Consider the following 21,625-nt stretch of genomic DNA (forward strand, 5'->3'; position numbering starts at 1 on the left):
TCGTTTCTCATATGGCGCCCGCCGTGACTAACCGAATGTTGCTACAGCTGAGCCAATAGAATCAAAGGAGGCGGGGACTTTGGTATAAGTCCCCGCCTATTTTATGAAACTATTCGTGAATTCAAATAGTGAATAAATTCTACACAGGAATAGAGCTAATAATACATTATAAATAGCCCTGATATCCCCTTTTAAGGAAAAGTCGCTAACGTTTAATCAAATAGTCGCTAGAATCAACCGGAATACGTCACAGACTAATTTGCATATTCAATGAACCTCGTGATTGGCTGCATGTTTAAACGTGTTTACATAAAGAAGAGGGATTTCTGAAGACACACAGTTTTACATGGACGTAATATATCGTTTTTACATGTCAAATGCATCGAGTATTCAGGAAATAGAAATAAATTGTGGAAAAGTCCATTTAAAACAAAGAACTCCAAAGTGTTCAGTGATTGGGTGTTGGGAAAAAACGCTGATCAGTGATTGGTTGTTTTGGGACACTGCTGTTCAATGATTAGTCCATATCAAATGCAGGGTGATCACTTTTCTCAAAAGTCACTACATTTGTCAATTGTCTCGATTTTTTTTCAAGAATAAAGTCACTGAAGGGGACCAAAAACCCACTAATTCGTTTATAATATTTACTTTGTAACTAGATTTAAATTAGATATATAATACATTTAAAAAGATTTTTAAAAAAATTGTTGCTCTATATTTTTACCCCCTTTTATTTTTTCTATGTTTTCCCTCATAATTCAAATATTACAGTTTCTTTCTGTTTTGTTGCTTATGGTCTCTTATATGTTAAGATAAGATAAGATATTCCTTTATTCGTCCCGCAATGGGAAAATTTTTCTCTTACAGCAATATATATATATATATATATATATATATATATATATATATATATATATATATATATATATATATAAAGAATAAAGACATTATATAATATACAGTATATATTGTTTATTATTGCAGTGAGACAGTAATAAGTGTGTATTATGGTGACTGGTTCACTGGGAGCAGCTTTGGTTTAAAGTCTAATGGCAGCAGGGAGAAAAGAGCGTCTGTATCGCTGTCACAGTCTGTCACTGAAGGAGCTGCTCAGAGCTGATACCGTTTCATACAGGGGGTGAAAGTACATAGATACTTTACATACATAGGTTCACCAGCAATGATGATAGATTTGCTGATAGTTCCTTTGCACATGTGCTATTGTTTGGACCTCTGGCAGATACTAAACAGCATTCTGTTGCTATGTACCTGTACTATGCAATGATAACAAAGTTCTGTCTGTCTGTCTGTCCGTCCGTCCGTCCGTCCATACATCCATCCATCTATCTATCTATCTATCTGGCAAAACTCACCAGCATGCTCTAGGTTTCGTAACGATATCCTGACTTAGTTCTAAGTTTTGTTTTTGACTGTTTTAGAGTTTAGTGTTTTTATTTCCTCATCTCTGTGTTGTGAGACGAGCGACAAGGAAAAGAAAAAAAATCAACATCTAGACATCAATCTACATCAGCTATAGACCTTTGGCTCAAGCTCACAACAGACTAGCTTTCGGACTTCACATGGAACGTCTGAACGGCAGCTTATGCTATTCTGTTGCTCACCTGTTGGTCAGCCTATTTGCATATACACTCAGTTGCCAATTTTTTGGGTACACATACCTTTCCCATCAGTGTAGGTATAGAATAACCCCATCCAGCACTGAGTAAATATTATTTGGATAGATGGTTCACAATGGACAGTCCATAGTGTGTTGTACTGTACTGAGTGTATGACACAGATGTTATGGTGTGGTTTCTGAACTCAGTGTACACCACAAACCACGTTTTCAACATGGCAGCACATCACGCGATATTACGTCCACATGACTGTTGTGTAAAGAACAATCCACCATAGTGTAATATAGCACAGAAAATAATCCTCTTACATTATTACCTAAAATGATTCGGTTTATGTCTCAAATCTGATTGGTTAAGTGGTGATTCATTTCCTAAAAGGGCAACACTGGATTGAAAAAAAAAGTTAAATGTTTCTGTAGTGTTAATCCATGTGGCTCTTTTTTATTTTAAAGTGTAATAGTTAATACAGTGAAGTTTGCCTTGTGGAGATGTTTATTTAATATTTAAGGAAGAAGTCTTCAGTGTCAGCCAGTTTTTTCCCACTATTTTTAGGACATAGGAATTTTTGACCCATCTTAAAGAAAAGAGTGACGGATTGACTGGCTGAGAGACTTGTGACGGACTGACTGGCTGATAACAGGAAGTAACACTTCTCAAGGGCGTGTTAAAAAAAAAAATGAGATGTTCATTAATAGATCGTAAAGTGCCATGGGCTGCAAAAAAAAGCAATAAAACTGTTCAAAACATTGATGTGACTGAAAGATTCAACTTCAGGGTAAGACTAATAACCTTGATATGTTTTATTCCTTACATTACAGGTCCCAGAAATAAAATGAAGTAAACATAAACGACAAATGTTAAAAATCATACTAATCATTCTCGATTACTTTTGTCTGGGAAACTTCCAGAAACAAGATGAAAACACATACAGTATTTACATTTATTCAGGATTTACACATACAACCATGATAATGTCTTAAACCATTCTAACATATCAACATGAATGAATATGAAATCTACGTAAACGTCTTAAAAATAAAGAACGATCCTGAGAGATGTTAATCATCATCAAATTTGATCTTTTTCCCTTGGAAGGCTGTGATCTGAGCCTGTTGCTCCTTCCTCTTCCTGCTGGCTTCCCATGACGGATGCAGGGCATGCTGGGAATGTTTCCCTACTTTATTAATTGGAGTGTTTTTCCGATCAAATGCAGGTCTACCAGTTTTATCTCCTCCTCCCGATCCAGGAGCCTGAATTTTAAATCCCGCAGGTTTTCTTTCCCTTCCAGAACCTTGGTTTTTCCCCCACGATGGTTTCTCTTCATGTTTCTGGTTTTGGAAAGGCCGCTGTTTGGGACTGCCGTGTTTACCTTTCTGAGAGGAAATGCTGGATTTGGACAATGTAGAGCAGAAGACAGACTGAATTTTGAACTGAGGTGTTTCTTTAACCTCTTTCTCAGGAGGCTTGTTAGAGTCGTTTGTTTTCTCGGGTCTGGACGCGGTGTCATTTTTCTTCTTCTTCTTCAGCTTGCTCACTTTTCCGAGGAAGAAGTCGTCGTCATCGCTCTGCTCTGAATAAGAAGACTGTTTGTGGAAACGTTCTTCGGTGCTGTCGTCGAAATACTCTTTCTCCTCTTCAGAATCGGACAAATCTGACTCTTCGGCGACCTTCCTGCTTTCTGGTTTCTTGGTGTCAGGTTTGGAGACGTGTCTCACGGGTGTTGGTGCTGCTTCTTTGCTCTTGGGTGGTAGACTCTGGACTGCTTTGACGGGTGTTTTGGAACTAGATTTTAGATTATCAGGACTTTTTGAAGCTTTCTCCAGCTCTACTCTTTTAGGTTTCTCTTGTGCAGAAGCCAGCTTGGTGTCCTCTGGTGGCTTTCCAAAATTTGACATTGGCATTTCCATTAAGGTCGGATTTTTCTCTTTTATTTTTACATTCTCCTCCTCCTCATCACCATCATCACTAGCCACCTCCTCATCATCATCGTTGTCATCACTTGCCTCTTCTTCCTCATCCTCATCATCACTGTCATCACTTGTCTCTTCCTCCTCCTCCTCTTCCTCCTTGTCTTCAACCTCCCCTTCACTATGTTCAGCCTTCATCACTTCACTAACATTCTTATTCGCTTCTCCAGCTTTTGCGGCTTTTATCTTCTCTACCTCTAGGGCATGTCTGACATCTTGAAGCTTCTTCACAAAGCGTGCATGTGTGGCAATCCGTGCCGTCGCTCTCTCCACTGCGCTAGATTCCGGATCCTGGAACACTTTCTCTATGTCAATGCTCCCCTCAAGAGCTCTGGTGGTAACATGATCAGGTAGAAGCGTCCTCAAAACCTCCACTTCTTTCTGCAGCCGTGCAGCACACTCCATGTTCCCTTTCAGCTCAGACTCTTCCGCCTTCGTCTTCTTGAGAGCAGTGATCTGCTGCACGAGATTCCGGATAATCAGCACTCTGAGTTTCTTCACCTCCTTCCTCATCCTCACCACCTCGACCGGAATGTTGCCTGTTTCTGAGTGGCTCTGTGAAAGAAAAATGGAAAAAAAAAAATACATTTCTAGCAATGGTAAACAAGATATAGCTCACTAACATGCCTTCTAATATTAATTAATCAGTTTTACACCATAGTGATCTAGATAGGTTTGTGAAATAGCAAGATTAGTAGACCTCTTTTTCTACGTGTGGATCCTTATTCTGCTCTGTTGGTTCCTTTAGTTGCTCTTCTTGTTTATGTACCTCTTGAGAAGAACCATCATCATCATCATCATCATCATCATCCTCCTCTTCTTCTTCATTGCCACTATCTAGACCTGATTCTCGCTCTTCATCTGTAGATCTTTTTTCTTTCTTCTCAGCACTCAATCTCTCTGCTTTGAAGGCCTCGACAGCATTTTTGATGCTCTGAATTCTCTTGCTGAACTCAGGGTGCGTGGCGATTCGAGCTGTGGCACGTTCTGACAAGCTGGACTCTTTCTTCTGGCACACTTTCTCAAAGCTTATGTCACTCTGCAGGGCTGCCTTGGTAACGCTGTCTGGTGCAAGTGCTTTCAGTACGTGAATCTCCTCGAGCAACCTCGCTGCTCTCCTCTGGTTCCTCTCCAGGTCGGTTTCGGTCCCTTTCTTCTTTTTCAGGACGGCGATCTGGCGGGTGAGCTTGCGGATGATGAGCACCTTCACCCGTTTCACCTCGGCTCTCATCTTCACCACCTCATTGCTGAGGTTTAGTGCAGCTGGCATCCTTCTCCTGTCTTTATGTAGAGCGCTAGAGAAAGCAGGGCAGAATTTTACAGCAATGAGACCCAAATGCTAAATAAATATCAACCAGAAGACAACACACCACACACATATTCCAGTTGTTAAGATGTTTATAGTCTATAGTTTCACGCCTAGAACAATACCAACAATGATCATCTTAAATGACAATAACTCTTGGAGTTACAGTCAGCAATTTAGCACACGCAGTGAGACTTTAATACTGAAACTGCACTATACTTTAGTGTTTTTCAGAAAATTGTGACTTGGATTTTTCTTTCATGATAACCACGAGGAGCAATTATTAAGTCCACCAGTGCTATCAGCCAATTTTATTTAACCCCACCACGTCACTCTGTACAACAATATTACATACAGACAATTGACACTCCAAGAAACACTGACACTGACCAAGCCCAAAAAAATAAAAGGTGATTTTCAACATGGAGGACATGTCTATAAAGACAGCATCTTAACCTGAGACACTGTTTATCTTGGGAATTGAATCTTTAATGCTTTAAAGTTATGAACACTTAATTTGTGCTCTAAGTGTAACCCAGAATACGCTTGGAGAGGGCATGGAATTAAAACAGTGACTATTATTATGAATATTATTCATTATATTATATATAATGTACTTTGATGAGTTATGTACCACAGCTCCACCAATGGCAGTGTGCCATCCTCGTCCAACAGGAGCGAGAGGAAGCAGAAGGGTGTCGGGAAGAACGCCCACCGAGAGCTGATGGAGAACTGTATACCCAACAACCAGCTCAGTAAACCAGACGCTTTGGTGCGGTAAGAAGCTTCCTGACGATTAGCAATGAATCTGTTTATGTTGTTTTATACGGCACAGCTTGTGGATTCCTGTTTCAGTATCAGTCAATACTTTTCTCTATCAGCATTTATTGTAATTCAGATCACAGGTTTACATTATATATAGTGTATATATAATATACTATATATTATTATATCTATTATTTTGTGATGTACTAGACGTGACGTGATTTGCTGGGCTAATCATTATCATTATCATACATATAAGAACAAACCTCATCCTTGTGACTTTTCCCATTTTGGCACAAAGAAGAAGGAGGTTTGGCTGTTAGAATAATTTCATTTTGTATTCATTAATCGTGATGACACTATAAAGTGTAACCCTAGTTTCTGACGATCATTTGCGGCAGATTGATGATAACATTCACACTACAGAAAACAAAACATTAAATCGAACGTTAGTGTTAAGTTGTTTACCAGCATGGCTTAGAGAAAGCATGGTAACGCATATGATCTACATAACTCAGTCGTTCTCAGCTCAGATCACGTCATAGTTAATCCATATACACGTTTATAACCACGTAATTAGTACGATTACCATTTTTTACATACCTTTTAAACTACAAGCGTTAGATTTGCGCATGGAGGTTTCTCGCTCTGGGCGCCGCCATGACAGTGGACGTAGAGCAGGCGTGACGTCATCACGTCTTCGGTCACGTTGCGCATAAAGTGGGCGGGGTTTGTTTCTATCTCTTGCTGGAGTTGTTGATATTTATTGCTCTGTGGCTCTTTGAGCTTTAAATGATGACCGGCTTGTGTTCATGGCGTCAGCGTTAGATCGCTGTCCTGATTCTCAACACAACGGTTGTGGAAATAAATAAATAAGTAAAATAATAAAAATAAATATATATAAACACACATAAATATATATAAATATATATAATATTCCAGTCGAACAGGGAGGGGAGGATGAAGCGGCGCAATGCGGACTGCAGCAAACTCCGTCGCCCGTTAAAGCGGAGTCGCATCGCCGAGGGAATTCACGGCAGGTACGCGGGAGGAGGCGCACCGCCGCCCGGCCACTTTAGCACGACCGCACCGGCACTTTTAACTACCTCACTATCTCACTATGAAGCTGTACGCGTTCAAATAGCCGCTTAAAAACCCCCTTTTTCTGTCAGCTGCAGCTGGGAGGATTGACCGAGCTAAGCTATCTGAGCTGCTATGGCAACGGCCTAGCTTTAGCATTAGCTTTAGCCTTAGATAAAATAGTCCATTATTTTAACGTTTAACATTATATACACACATATACTAATATATATATATATATATATATATATATATATATATATATATATATATATATATATATATTAGTATATCTTAAGCTCACTAGTTGCTTTGTTGGAAATGACCCCGTATCTCATTTAACTGAAACTTAACTAAAAGAAATTTTGACGCTTTAAAACTGTAAAATTAATAAACTTTTATATCAGGCTTATAGTTCAAAGTTTAGTGTTTCAGAGTTCAGTTGCCAGTTAATGAGCCTGCTGTTTGTTTACTTCTCTCTCTCTTATCTCACCATGAGAGCAGCTACAGTTTGTTCCTGGCCTGCCTGCTGGAAATGTATAAACTGGTGCAAAATGAATAGCAGGAATAAAATCCTGGAGAGATCTTTCAGCATGACATGTGGATGTCATTGTGTTCACACACACACACACACACACACACACACACGTTGATGTTTCTGAGATTTGACATGACGTGTTGTTTATGTTTCTCATCCGTGTCATGTACCTCGTGTCTCGTAGCACCTTCCTCTACCTGAAGTTCCTGCTGGTGTGGGCCCTGGTGCTGCTGGCAGACTTCGTCCTGGAGTTTCGCTTCGAGTACTTGTGGCCTTTCTGGCTCTTTATCAGGAGTGTGTATGACTCCTTCAGGTACCAGGGACTGGTGAGTGACCTCTTCTTGGCTAAGGATTTCCTCTTTAATAGCCACATCGTATTTCAGCACAGAGCACGCAAGCACTAAAACGAAGAATAAAACATGACAGGACTTATACATGTGGCATGATTCCTTTATCATCCAGAGGAGGGGTATTTGATTGATAGATAGATAGATAGATAGATAGATAGATAGATAGATAGATAGATAGATAGATAGATAGCAGTTTTTCAACGATATATATCTACGATATATATAAGGTGTTACGATATAGTGATATATAAGGTGAGCAGCAGCATCGCAGGTTCTATGCAGAAAGGTCTGGAGGAACTTTATCAGAAGCAGATGCTAAGAAGGGTTGAATCTATCCTGTCAGATAATTCTCATCCTTTACAGCCTGAATTTCAGATATTGCCATCGGGATTACACTTTAAACTCCCAAAATTCAGAACCAACAGATATAAACACTCTTTGGTGCCTACAGCCATTCTGCTTCTCAATTCTATAAAGAACCATAGAAAACTTTACTATTTATTGATTGTTTACTAATGGTGCTTGCAAAGCAACATTCTTACTATCCTGCATACTCTTTCGGACAAAATTTGGGCACGTAACTTGTCTCGCAGCTTTTGTCCTAGACCCATGAATGAGGTGTCAAATTGACCAGCTCATTGAGGAGAGGTGTGCTATGACTTTTATAAGCAATCGGAGTACCGGCACTTCCGGTACCGGGTCTCAAAGTGGCCTTTTTTCCAATAGACTCCCGTTATAAACTTTGGAGGTTTATAACTCTGCAAGCTTTCGAACTATCTACACCAAACTCGGCCAGCTCCTTTAGGGTGATACTCTGAACAAACTTTTAAATTGGTGTACCGACTGGCCTTCCGGTTGTGCCGCAGCCCCGCCCCCAAGATATGCAAAATCAAAAAACTTTTTACAACATGGACATGTGACATATCAAAACAGTCAGAACAATGAGGGGAACGTCCTCACGTGTAATTTGATGAAGTCACGTGAGGTCACATGATTTCATGTGAAAATAAAAAATTTGCACAACATCGACATGTGACATATCAAAACACTCAGCACGATGAGGGGAACTTGCCACGTGCAAGCACTATTCACATTTTCTTCAGGAAATGTACATTCTAGTTGTTTTTATTATTTTAACTATGCCTGCATGGTAGGCAATTTTTGTATTCGTATTGTGTGTGATTGTGTGTGGTTTGTTATACTATTGGGGGACAAATTGGGGGACAAATACTCACACAAATACTCATACTCCTCACACAAAGCGGCATCTTATCAATGTATTTAATTAGATTATAGAGATCATGTGTCATCCAAGTCCTCGTGTGAGTTGCTATTATGATGCAGGTATTAAAGGCATCGACTGGCTCCAGGACAATCGAGTATGAAATGAAACTAAATTGTAGTATTTCAGGAGGGAAAAAAGGAGAGCATCGTCTCCTCAAAACCGACGCAAACCTCGCTGTGGTTGTTTATGAGTGCCATGTATTTATAGCTAATGCTGATAAATGGACATCAGTTATATGAAGTTCACGGAGTTTGCAACTCTGTTTGTTTTTCCCTTCCTTTAGATCTGCATAATTTTATTACAGTGTGGGAAGTTAATCACATTACTGTTGGGAATTCTATCTCTCTGAAATCACACTAAGCCCAAATTGCCTCTCCGTTAACTTTTCCTCCGTTCCTTTTGTCTCTCAGGCATTCTCTGTGTTTTTCGTTTGCGTCACGTTCACGTCAGACGTCATATGCCTGCTGTTCATCCCTATGCAGTGGCTGTTTTTCGCCGCCAGCACTTACGTTTGGGTTCAATATGTATGGCACACGGGTACGTATCGCAGCGTTCCCCTTTTTAATATAGAATAACGATCCGGATTTATTGTGATAGTTGAATATTACCACAGGATATGTTACACACACACACACACAGACACACATTATTTTATTTATATAGACACAATTGTTGCCACTTTTTATTTATTTATTGAATTTAATGTATTATTATTATTATTATTATTATTTATTTTATTTTTTTGCCCCACTTCGTTTCCAGGTCTGTTTGCTTGCCTCTGCTTTCAGCGGAAGCCCTTTGACTGCTTTTATTTCTGTTCTACCTTCACACTCATCATTAAACATTTAGCTCACATGCATTTTTAACCTCGCATTAAAAGAATTACAGGAATTCTTCTTCTCCTACGTCTCTAATAGGTGTGGTGGAAATGGCCTCTTATTAAAAATTCTCTTAAGTGTTTAATCTTTCCCTTCAGAGGGTTGAGGAATTAACAGAATCAAGAGAGCTTGAACGAAGGGAAGAAAAGCCACATAGTTTGATATCTCTGTATTACTGGTTGCTGCTTATACTAGAGCACCGTCTGAAATGGAAAACTGAAATCTTTTCATTGCCGTTCAGGAGAACTTGTCTAGCTAATGGCGGTGTGTGTGTGTGTTTGTGTCCTCAGAGCGAGGTGTGTGTCTGCCCACGGTCTCGCTGTGGATTCTCTTCGTCTATATCGAAGCCGCCATCCGATTCAAAGACCTGAAAAACTTCCACGTGGGTCTGTGCCGTCCATTTGCCGCTCACTGGTAAGGCTGTAAGATGCAGCTCTGTTAAAACGTCGGCACGTACAGTAGACGCGTGTTAGTTAGTAATAAGTAAGTTTATCTACACTGACCAAAGTGCTGTGCAAAACATCTAATACAATGAGGATAAAAGAACAAAGATGTAAACTGAGGTAATTAGTTCACATTAAACAATGACACCAGGTTATAAAATAACCAACAAATAAAAATATCTACTGCACACGTGTCCACCGAACACAAAGCCAACAATCCCTATAATTCAGTGCAGCTTAACTTTGCACCGTTACCTTTCACCTTATCGTAGATAGTTTCGTCACTATCACTGTTATCACGGACGATTTTTAATGTATCATTTATTAAAATAGGTTTTGAATAAGCAGCGTCTCACACAGCCACGCTAGGTTTCTGCGGACGGGGTACAGATTTGCCTCACAGCCATTCTCTCTTTTATCTTAGATCATCATGACAGATATCAGCAACGGAAGAGCAGTTTTTAAAATCTTTCACTTTCAGGATCTGATTTGAAGATTTTATCTTTGTCGACTTTTATATGCAGACACAAAGATGCATTATTTTTCAGTACCGATTAGTTTGCTGTCGATCGGCTGATTAACCAGATGATAGCGACGAAGCGACTAATGTCTTCAGACTTGTTTATCAGACTGAAAATTACAAAGTGAAATACACCTCAGAGCTGCTATTTTCAAACACCTCAGTGTCACTGCTGCTTTCAGAGCTGTGAGCAGGCTAAAAATAGCCACGCCACAGCCAATCAGAAACAGTCAGTGATAAAGTGCTTGAGGAAGGTTGATTAACACACACACACACACACACACACACACACACACACACACACACACACACACACACACACACAGTGAATGGAGGAAATGAGCTCTAACTGTAGCTAGAAGGTGTGGGTAAGATTATAGAATTAAAAAAAAAAACATCATCAGTGATTAGTCTCATGGACTGGTGAGTGAACCAGTGAATAAGTGAGGGAGTGAACAAGTGAGTGAAATATAGATAGAGATAGAGAGAGAGAGAGAGAGAGAGAGAGAGAGAGAGAGACAGAGAGAGAGAGAGAGAGAGAGAGAGAGAGAGAGAGAGAGAGAGATTGTTGAGAGACAGAGAGAGAGATTGTTGAGAGACAGAGAGAGAGATTGTTGAGAGACAGAGAGAGAGATTGTTGAGAGAGAGATTGTTGAGAGAGAGATTGTTGAGAGTGAGATTGTTGAGAGTGAGAGAGAGAGAGAGATTGTTGAGAGATAAAGAGAGAGAGAGAGATTGTTGAGAGAGAGATTGCTAAGAGAGAGAGAAAGAGAGAGAGTTATTGTTGATAGAGAGCGAGATTGTTGAGAGAGATTGTTGAGAGAGAGAGAAAGAGAGAGAGTTATTGTTGATAGAGAGAGAGATTGTTGAGAGAGATTGTTGAGAGAGATTGCTGAGAGAGAGAGAAAGAGAGTGTTATTGTTGATAGAGAGAGAGATTGTTGAGAGAGAGATTGTTTAGAGTGAGAGAGATGAGAGTGAGAGAGAGACAGAGAGAGAGAGAGAGAGATTGTTGAGGGATTGTTGAGAGAGAGAGAAAGAGAGAGAGTTATTGTTGATAGAGAGAGAGAGAGAGAGAGAGAGAGAGAGAGAGAGAGTGATTGTTGGGAGAGAGAGATTGTTGAGAGATTGTTGAGAGAGAGAGAGAGAAGAGATAGTTATTGTTGAGAGAGAGAGAGAGATTGTTGAGAGATTGTTGAGAGAGAGAAGAGAGAGTTATTGTTGAGAGAGAGAGAGATTGTTGAGTTATTGTTGAGAGAGAGAGAGAGAGAGAGAGAGAGAGTTATTGTTGAGAGAGAGAGAGAGTTATTGTTGAGAGAGAGAGAGAGAGAGAGAGAGAGAGAGAGAGAGAGATTGTTGAGAGAAAGGGAAATTGGGGACTGTACAAGGGTTAATAGCTGTAGAAATGTAAGTGATGACAAGAACCAACATGTACAACCTTAACTATAAGTGTCACTAAACAAGGATAAAAAGTGGGACATCTGTGATGAATAAAAGACCTTATAGCTACAGCAGTTTAACCTAATGGGAGATGTTCTATACAGTGGCACAGTACAAACTTTCCCTTTTTGCTGCCTTCTCAGCATCGGCTACCCCGTGGTGACGCTGGGCTTCGGCTTTAAGAGCTACGTGAGCTATAAGATGCGCTTGCGGAAGCAGAAGGAGGTGCAGAAGGAGAACGAGTTCTACATGCAGCTCCTGCAGCAGGCTCTGCCTCTAGAACAGCAGATGCTACAGAGGCAGGAGCACGAGGCCGAGGAAGGTAAGCACATCATTCACATCATCTGCCGCGTGAACGTCGTCACCATCATAACCTCAGAAACCCGTCTGGGTCACGTGAAGAGGATCATGGGAAGTCAGGTGACACGAGTGCCGGAGCAGATCTTCTTGGAAACTGTAAACGAGGCCATGAAGAAGAAACGACAGCGTGTGCGCTTACAGGAAGACCTTTGTGTGTTGTTCTCCATATAAAGGGGAAGCTGCATACTGTAGTGGGTTCTTTAGTGGATATAAAATGACCACAGTCAGTAAAAACATCTTTAATGCAACTTGTAAGGTTGTTAAGATGTCTCCTTGTAAGGATTTTCAACTCTATAATGTACATCATTTATTGCTGCTGGGCATTTTAAGGACGTCTCTGTAGACCCGTTTATCGCAAATTGTTATGCAAATGATTGTGAATAAAATTCAGCTCCTCTTCAGCTTGGAAGTGGAAATGTACAGTAGCATCAGGCCGCCTCATCGTTCCTTATGATGCAGTTGCCAAAATCTCCACGTTATTCCTCTGTAATTGGTGGACCGAAAGCAACTTTTTTTTTTCCTCCCCTCCATCTAGGAGCCTCTAAGTCCTTGTTGGAAGCAGATCCGACGCTCTTGGCTCAGAACGGCACCAAGAAGCTGCCCATCTCTTTCCCCGAGCTGGAACAGCGGGCCAAGAAACAGAACCAGCAGAGCATAGGAATAAACAACAACATCCTACACACTGTGGAGTCGAAGCTGCAGGACATTGAGTACATGGAGAACTATCTGAGCAGCAAGAGACTGAACAACGAGCTGAACGGCTGCGCGGAGGACGTGTGTGGCACAGATGCAAACTCCGCCTCCTCCTCCAGACATTACAAAAATTCCTCCCCACGCAGCCACAGCTCCACCAATGGCAGTGTGCCATCCTCGTCCAACAGGAGCGAGAGGAAGCAGAAGGGCGTCGGGAAGAACGCCCACCGCGAGCTGATGGAGAACTGTATACCCAACAACCAGCTCAGTAAACCAGACGCTTTGGTGCGGTAAGCAGCTTCCTGACGATTAGCAATGAATCTGTTTATTATGTTTTATACGGCACAGCTCGATCCTGGATTCGATTCCATATCAGTTATTACTTTTCTCTATCAGCATTTATTGTCATTCAGATCACAGGTTTACTTTAATGCGCTCATTCTTAATACACTATTATTGTAAATTACACAATGTAAAGAAGGCAGATCAACACCAGTCCGCGTACTGTAATTGTCGATGTAACCTTTGTTTCTGAGGCAAGGTTTATTTAGCATCATGGAAAGGAGTCTCCAGGCTCACTGCTTTGTAGCAAACAGAGGTAAAGTTACAAGTTCTGTGGTTGCGGTAGTGCAAAAGGAGTCACGCTGTTATTAGAAATGTAATCAGCTTTGGTCCGGACATGTCAGGCTACATCACACCAACATGGTTGTGTTTATTGTGCTGTTTTTATTTTTACTTTGTATACAAAAGTGCTACACTATTATGTTATCATGGGCATCCAGTTCATCTACTAGCATAATTTCGGGAGCTGGGGGACATCAGAGAACCCAGAGGAAGCTCCACACAGACAGGATTGAACCACTGCACATCAGGCAGCTTAAATCATACTGCAAGGTTTACTTGCGTTTATGTTAAAAACATTGACTTGTGTTTAAATTCCTGGTTGCACAAATTTCTGAATTAGAAACAAATGAAAAAGCTAGCGAAATCTGTGGCAATTCAAATCCCCCTAGTAGTTCTAGTCTGTTTATGAAGAGGTTATGTGATTAGTATTTGGTCTGAAATACTTTTCGACAGGTCTCGTTCATTTTGAACGGATTAATCTTTCAGCGTTCTGAGTTCGAAGTGAACCGAATTCTAGTGATCATCATCATCACTCTTTCAAACGGTCACATGCCACAGGTTCACCAGAACCACACTTCTCAATTCGCACCTGACGACGTGTGTTGAGTTTGTGAGTGAAACATGATGTGATTGTGCGTGCAGTCTGGAGCAGGACGTTAAGAAGCTGAAGGCGGATCTGCAGGCGAGTCGCCAGCTGGAGCAGGAGCTGCGGTCTCAGATCAGCTCTCTGAACAGTGCCGAGAGGAACACTCGCTCCGAGCTCAGCCAGCTCCGCCATGAGAACGAGCTGCTTCAGAACAAGTGAGGATTCAACACACACCCAGAACTTTTCTCCAGTGGAAGCAAGAATGTTAGTTAGGGCATAGGGTTTCATCTGAATCAAAATTCTAACTAAGCTGAAGAAGATGCTCCAGTATCTCCATAATGATTTAAGACGTCGCAGTCTGGTGTACGAAAGGCTATAGTGAAGTACACAATCTAAAGTAAAGCATTTAGACTCATTTCTCCTTTCATGTTAAAATCCATGCAGCTACAGTGTTCTCCCAAGCAGCCCTGTGTGCTAAAACGTTGATGTTTTGGAGCACAGACCTTAGTAGAGACCAGGGTAGGGTTATAAAGCTCCATTTTGTTATATTATATCCAGAGTGCAAGCAAAATGAATAGGAAGCCATTTGGGATTTGCTCATAACTGGGCTCACATGCTGGTGGAAATGGTGACAGTTAAATAAAGGCATCGCCTAGTTGCTGTTCCTTAAAGTATGGTCTGGTATCAAAACATCAGTAGTCACTTGCATTAGTAGTGCTTTTTGTCTCTGTATCAGGCTCCATAACGCAGTGCAGTGCAAGCAGAAAGACAAGCAGACCATCACTCAGCTGGAGAAGCGGCTGAAGTCCGAGCAGGAGGCACGGTCGGCGGTCGAGAAACAGCTGAACGATGAGAAAAAGAGGAAAAAGGTGGAGGAGGCGACGGCTGCCCGGGCTGTCGCCCTCGCCGCAGCATCCAGGTTAGATTAGAGTTTATCCCAGAGCTCAGTGTCAGACACTGGACAGTGTCTTATACAACAATGAAATACCTGATATTCTTTAAGTGTGTGCAGTAAAGGTCTTCTCCGGTCTAATGCCTCTTTTCCACCGGAAAGAACCGGGTACTGGTTCAGAGTTAGCGCTGGTGCTGGTTCAAAGTTGGTTCCACTGGCGAACCTTCTAAGAACCGGTTTGCCTTTCCACCGGCTAGAGAGCCATCACAGCGCCGAGTGTGACGTCACTGTATACGTGTCACGTGTCCCAGCAACTTTAGCGCAGCAGCGGCAAACACAACAACAATGGCGGATGTTGCTTTACTGTTAATGCTCATTGCGAACCTACATTGGCATTCAAACTCGGCGAATAAAACGTGTACGTGCAGCTCCATGTAATCTGTATAAACAGAGGTTGTAATCGATAAAGTACATAACGTTATTTTATCGTTAACACAGAAAAAAAATTTAGCCTTAGTATGTAGCTACCTACTATCATGTGTGCTGATAATGTATCATATCGCGGTAAAGTAAAAGTGTATTAAACATTAGTATACTTAAGGTACATTATCAAATGCGCTAACAGTAGCCCCGCCCCCAGCGCCTGATGCAAGCGGTTCTTAAGTCTAGACCAGCAACGTTTTGGTGCTACTTAAGAACCACTTTTTCTGGTTCAGAGCCGGTGCTTTGGTGGTCGAAACAGAAAGAACTGGTTCTAAATTAGGCTCTGGCTCTGAACCAGCACTCAAACTGCCTCTGTGGAAAAGGGGCATAAAAAAATTTACCCGACCCGAAGTGACCCAAATCACTTTTTACCCGAACCCGACCTGCATATATATATATATATATATATATATATATATATATATATATATATATATATATATTTTTATTTATATATTTTAAGAAATACCTGACCCGAGACAACCCTGAAAAAATTAGACCCGAGTCTGACCCGACTTGACGGCAATTTTTTTTACCCGAATGTTACTTTAGTGTAACTGCTGCAGTGTAGATTGACAGGTCTGTTTCAACGAAAATTAGCTTACCGCCAGCCACATGTCACAAGTGGTCTTGGCAAACAGAGGAGAGGTTGGAAAAGGACTCGAGTCGATGCACACACACGAGACATAGTACTTACGGTCTTCTCGGGTCTTCTTCGGTAAAAACAGATTCGTTGTCCGAGGTACATATAAAACTTTTAGACACGAACCCTCTCGGGTCGTACCTCGGGTTTTCGGATCTAAGTGGACCCGTGAAGACCGCTAGTGAGCAGAGCTTTGAATAGATTGTATGTAGTAGAGAGTTAAAAGGGACAAGCACAAGAGTTATACAGACATACAACATATAGACATAATAATTGACATGTTATATAAGGTTGCTAATATCTTTTCAGCCCATAATAACAGTTATTAATATCAGTATTAATTAACTAACTAAAGACTGTTTTTATTTGTTAAAAGGCATAATTATATTCTACAAAAAGCGATTATAGGACAAAGACTTAAAACCTGCATCTTCTTTCATCAACTGTTTTTGCCCCCCCCCTTCCATCGTTTCCTCCCTCACTTTCTCTTGATGCTGTAGGGGGGAGTGCACAGACTCCCTGAGGAGTCGAATTCGAGAGCTGGAATCCGAATGTAAGAAGCTCTCCCACGACCTGAAGTTTAAAGAAGAGCAGCTCAGAGATCTGGAGGGCAAAGTGCAGGTGAGCTGCAAACATTTCTCCAACGAAAACCTTCCTGCGTTCCGCACTCACAATAACTACAAGTGGGCGCAGCACAGCCTTTTGGTATTATTCACAGTCACAATGGTTGTGCCATACTTTTTCCTGACTGCCCATCCTTAAGAATTCAGCAGAATTCAGTTTAGTAAAAGCAGTGCTTGAAAAACTCATAATATGTTTATGAGGTCGTAATATGTTTATGAGGCTTTAGGATGGTTGCCATCTATGGTGTTGATGCAGAGCAGCTTTCAGCTAAAGGCGTACAGACTCCTCAGTTTAAGAGAGTTTCCCAGACTGCTAGATTGCAGACGTGGGGATAAACACACAGGCACAGGTCACATAGTCGAGAGTTCCAACTCTCTCTGTTCCTTTTACAGTAGCAGAACTGTTCTGGGACGAAGCCAGTCGGTTTTGACCACCAGCAAGAACGCTAAAGTCTACTACACGTAACACACTGTGTATTAATTCCTGAGTTCTGTGCATCATGCATTCTTCCCTGGAAGAAATCCAATTGATATCCCAGAATGCTCACCAGGAACCATAATGATCTGCACGTAGCTACCCGGCTCAATCCGATTGGCAAGTTTAATAACACCACACATCGAGAGACAGAAGGCCGACGAGTCCCAAAAGACAAACACGCTCATTGGGAGCTCTGTGACTGTAGAGTCATTGTCTCAATATTATTTAAACCAGTCATCTCAAAAAAGCTATCCCTGGCCATCATGGGTCACTCATAAACATTCTCAAGAGCTGTAGTGCTAGAGCAAGGGTGTCTAAGCTTATCCACAAAGGGCCGGTGTGGGTGCGGGTTTTCAATTCCAACCAAGCAGAAGCCACACCACAGTCTACTAAAAGCCGACCAACTGATTTAACAGGTGGAATCAGGTGTGGCTTCTGCTTGGTTGGTATTAAAAAAACTGCACCCACACCTGCCCTTTGTGGATAAGCCTGGACCTGGCTGTGCTAGAGGGAAAAGCCAAAAGTTAGAACCCCTCCTTGGAAAGTAAACCCTAAAAATGCATGGCAATGGGGACACGTTGGAAAGTTTACAAGCATGAACCAGTCCTGCAGTTGCATGGTATAAATTCTGTCTTTAGAAACCAGCTCAACTGTTGAATCAAATAAAAAAAAAAAACACCATCCTTCTTCTATACAATTCTATGTTGGGTAAAATCCTTTGTTTCAAACCAAGAAGGTTACTTTTTTTATTATTATTATTTTATTTTTATTTTTTTTAATTCCTCCTCTGTCCAACCTTCTAAAGGTTTGATATCAACGAGTCCCTGAGAAACTGGAGTTTGTATTTGATGGATGGATGGATGGATGGATGGATGGATGGATGGATGGATGGGAAGTCTGAAAATTTTAATTGAAATTGCTCGGTCATGCTGAATCATTTCCAAGACCTTTTTTTGTAGACAGACCTGATAAGCAATGCACAGTGTTCTGGGTGACAACAAAGCTAATGTGTGCAGTGAATGATGGATAATAAGGCTGTCCATGCTAACCAGGGAATGATCACTCCAAGCAAACAGGTGCCACCGAGTTCCTTAACGCTTCACCTAAAATGAACAAGAATAGACAAGACCAGGTTATTTCTAGCTTTGAAAGGCTTTGGAGTGCCTGTAGCTCCAACCATGTTTGGTGCAAATAAAAACGTATTGGTTTAACACTATAGAGTCGATTCATCGTGTGTGTTATAAACACATAATGCGACGTTCTACTTGGTTGCGTCTCACGGCACGTAGCGTAGGACGCTTCACGGACTGGATGTGTTAATGAAAAAGAATAGGTGGAAGAGGTTAATGAATGAATGAGTTTATTTGTACTTAATCAGGGGCAATGCACAGAGAACGTTAGTCTAAAAAAGAAGAGATGTCATGTGTCAGGTTAGAGCAAAAGAATGCTACTTTCCACCTGCAGTCCCTAGAAAGATGTCACATTTGCAAAAGGTCATGAAATACATACAGTATCATACATAGAAACATTTCACTTGCATCAATAAAATCACTAAAAACTATAATTTAACAGAAGTTATACAAGAAACAAAAAACCTTACTTCACTCACATTCTAAAAACAGTCTCCACTTCATGAATCTAGCACTCACTCACTCACAGTCTACTTAAGGGGTGTCAAACTCTGGCCCGCGGGCCAAATTTGTGTAATTATATTTGGCCCTCGAGATCATATCAAATGTGCATTACAGCTGGCTAGCCACATGCTCCGCTAATACTACAAATCCCAGAATGCTTTGCCACTGTATTGACGTGTAGTCACGAACAGCAAGCGCCCCTCATTCTCTGTCGACAGTCGTTAAAGGCAGGGTCTCCGATTTTTGAGAAATGCTTCAGAAAACTGAGTCAGGCTGATAATAAACAAAAATCAAAACAAACGTGTAGCCAATGAGCAGAAAGGGGTGGGGCTTGTCAATATGGGCAGAGAGAGAGTTCAGTGCGCATGTGTGACATCAGCAGAAAGCGGTTTTAACATTGACATGGAGGATAAAAACAAAGAAAGTAAGCAAAGAAAGGCTTACGATAAGGCAAGAAGTAGGACGTGTTAATATAGGATCAGCTTTCCAGCGCTGGAGAGAACTGAAAGAGCAGGAAGTTGGCCACATATTCACAGGTTGGAGTTTCCCGAGTCAATAACTCCTGAGCTAAACGCTGTTACTACACAAATAACACCTCTTTTCTATCGTAGTAATGTAGAGAGGCAGTTACAACCGTGTTTTGTGTAGTAACAGCGTTTAGCTCAGGAGTTGTTGACTCGGGAAAGAACTCAGTTGTTCCAAATTTAGTTGTTCCAAACTAAAGTTTGTTTCCAAATGAAAAAGGTTGAACATTACATATCAGTTAATTGCAGTTAATGTTTCAATAAATATTCAGCTTGGCCCGTGACTTTATCTCAGTTTTATATTTTGGCCCACTGTGAATTTGAGTTTGACACTCCTGGTCTACATTGTTTGTATCACAGTCATTTAGTGCTCACAAGTTTGCTTTGTTAATAGCCACTGTTTGGTCAAGCGTGTAAATGTGCTATAGTTTGTACATAAAATAATATCATATGGAAGAGTGTTCCAAAGCCTTGCTGCTTTATAAAAAAAACCCAATGTTGACCATAAGTGGTTCTGCATCTTGGAACGCTGCACTCTCCTCTGACTGTCGACCGTGTGGCTCTATTAAGTCTATCTGAATTTAGTGTGACATTTTCTAATACAGATGTATACAGTCTAATAAGACAACACTCACGTTTCGTCCTTCTGCTACGCTTTATCAGGAATTGCACAAATACAAAGAGAACGAGAAGGACACAGAGGTTCTCATGTCGGCTCTCTCAGCCATGCAGGATAAAACGCAGCACTTGGAGAACAGCCTGAGTGCCGAGACCAGGATCAAGCTGGATCTCTTCTCAGCACTAGGAGATGCCAAAAGGCAGCTCGAGATCGCACAAGGTATTTCTCTTTCCTTCTCATCAGTCGTTTTTTGCTCGTAGTATTTGCCGGACTCAGACTGATGCTGGTATTTGCCTGGATCTGTGCGCAGGTCATATCTTGCAAAAGGATCAGGAAATCAAGGAGCTGAAGCAAAAGATAGCAGAGGTCATGGCCGTCATGCCCAGCATTGCATATTCGTCTGACTCCAACAGCATGCCTCCTATTTCACCTCACTACTCCTCAAAGTTTATGGACACGAGTCCGTCCAGTCTGGACCCCAATGCGTCCGTCTACCAGCCGCTTAAATAATGACCCCATGTATTGTTTTGTTTTTTTCTTTTTTTCTGAATTGACCAAGAGTATTTTTTTTAATTCCTGTGTCCTTTCATTAATCTGTAATGTGGTGTTTATTTAAACAACAAGAGAAAAAAGGAAAGTTTCTAAGTTTATAACAGCTTTATTTGGATTTTATGATCGTTCAGTTATGTTGCATCAGTGGACTTTTTTTTAAAGCACAGAGGTTTGCGTGTCTGTCTGCATTTTTGCAAGCAAGTTTTGCAGGCACAGTTTTGTATTAGAAACGAACGACTCCATTCAATTAATTTACCATAAAAGAAAAGTATTCACGATGAGTCGAGATTTCTTTCTCCAGGTGCTATGTCTCTAACATGTTTCTGTTGAATTAAAACCATGGAAGAACAATTTCTCTTGGAAACCACGAGCTGCAACTCCTCACACGTTGATGACGAGGTTCAGAAAAGACTGATTTTGATGTATTTGGTAATTATATGCTGCATAAACTTGGTTTTGTGAATGTATATTGTAATTTTTGTGTCACAGGAATTCCTCTTTTAGAAATGGACCAAAAGTGAAATTTAGCTTGTCATGCAGAAACGTACAAAATGGTGGAAGCTGATTGATTTTCAGTCATTGTTGTAATGCAGTGCCTTGAAACTTTTCAGTTTGAAGTAAATTCATGGCTCTTTTTTGCTCAACCTGATGATCCTGTGTCTCACACACACACACACACACACACACACACACACACACACACACA

General features: G+C 41.0%; 2 protein-coding genes across 2 annotated transcripts; one reads left to right on the plus strand and one right to left on the minus strand.

Moving 5' to 3' along the window:
• Positions 1-2,406: 2,406 nt before the first annotated feature.
• On the minus strand, positions 2,407-6,426 carry srfbp1 (serum response factor binding protein 1). Its single transcript, XM_027133808.2, has 3 exons — positions 6,279-6,426; positions 4,305-4,899; positions 2,407-4,159 (listed from the first exon to the last, which is right to left on the minus strand). Exons 2-3 carry the CDS (start codon positions 4,872-4,874, stop codon positions 2,696-2,698), a joined length of 2,034 nt encoding a protein of 677 aa, XP_026989609.2. The 5' UTR covers positions 4,875-4,899; positions 6,279-6,426; the 3' UTR covers positions 2,407-2,695.
• On the plus strand, positions 6,390-21,563 carry maco1a (macoilin 1a). Its single transcript, XM_027133809.2, has 12 exons — positions 6,390-6,530; positions 6,618-6,715; positions 7,478-7,619; positions 9,339-9,465; positions 10,097-10,220; positions 12,352-12,530; positions 13,104-13,551; positions 14,528-14,686; positions 15,208-15,390; positions 16,990-17,110; positions 20,412-20,586; positions 20,678-21,563. Exons 2-12 carry the CDS (start codon positions 6,636-6,638, stop codon positions 20,875-20,877), a joined length of 1,938 nt encoding a protein of 645 aa, XP_026989610.2. The 5' UTR covers positions 6,390-6,530; positions 6,618-6,635; the 3' UTR covers positions 20,878-21,563.
• Positions 21,564-21,625: the final 62 nt, after the last annotated feature.

The sequence above is a fragment of the Tachysurus fulvidraco genome, chromosome 7, assembly GCF_022655615.1.
Source record: "Tachysurus fulvidraco isolate hzauxx_2018 chromosome 7, HZAU_PFXX_2.0, whole genome shotgun sequence".
NCBI classification, from domain to species: Eukaryota; Metazoa; Chordata; class Actinopteri; order Siluriformes; family Bagridae; genus Tachysurus; species Tachysurus fulvidraco.

Excerpts from the sequence above, each read along its gene's own strand:
- srfbp1 (XM_027133808.2), bottom strand. The coding sequence starts at position 4,874 with ATGCCAGCTGCACTAAACCTCAGCAATGAGGTGGTGAAGATGAGAGCC. Across the intron at positions 4,160-4,304 it reads ATCCACACGTAGAAAAAGAG|AGCCACTCAGAAACAGGCAA; the intron begins GTCTACTAATCT and ends TTTCTTTCACAG.
- maco1a (XM_027133809.2), top strand. The coding sequence starts at position 6,636 with ATGAAGCGGCGCAATGCGGACTGCAGCAAACTCCGTCGCCCGTTAAAG. Across the intron at positions 13,552-14,527 it reads AAACCAGACGCTTTGGTGCG|TCTGGAGCAGGACGTTAAGA; the intron begins GTAAGCAGCTTC and ends TTGTGCGTGCAG. Across the intron at positions 14,687-15,207 it reads AACGAGCTGCTTCAGAACAA|GCTCCATAACGCAGTGCAGT; the intron begins GTGAGGATTCAA and ends TCTCTGTATCAG.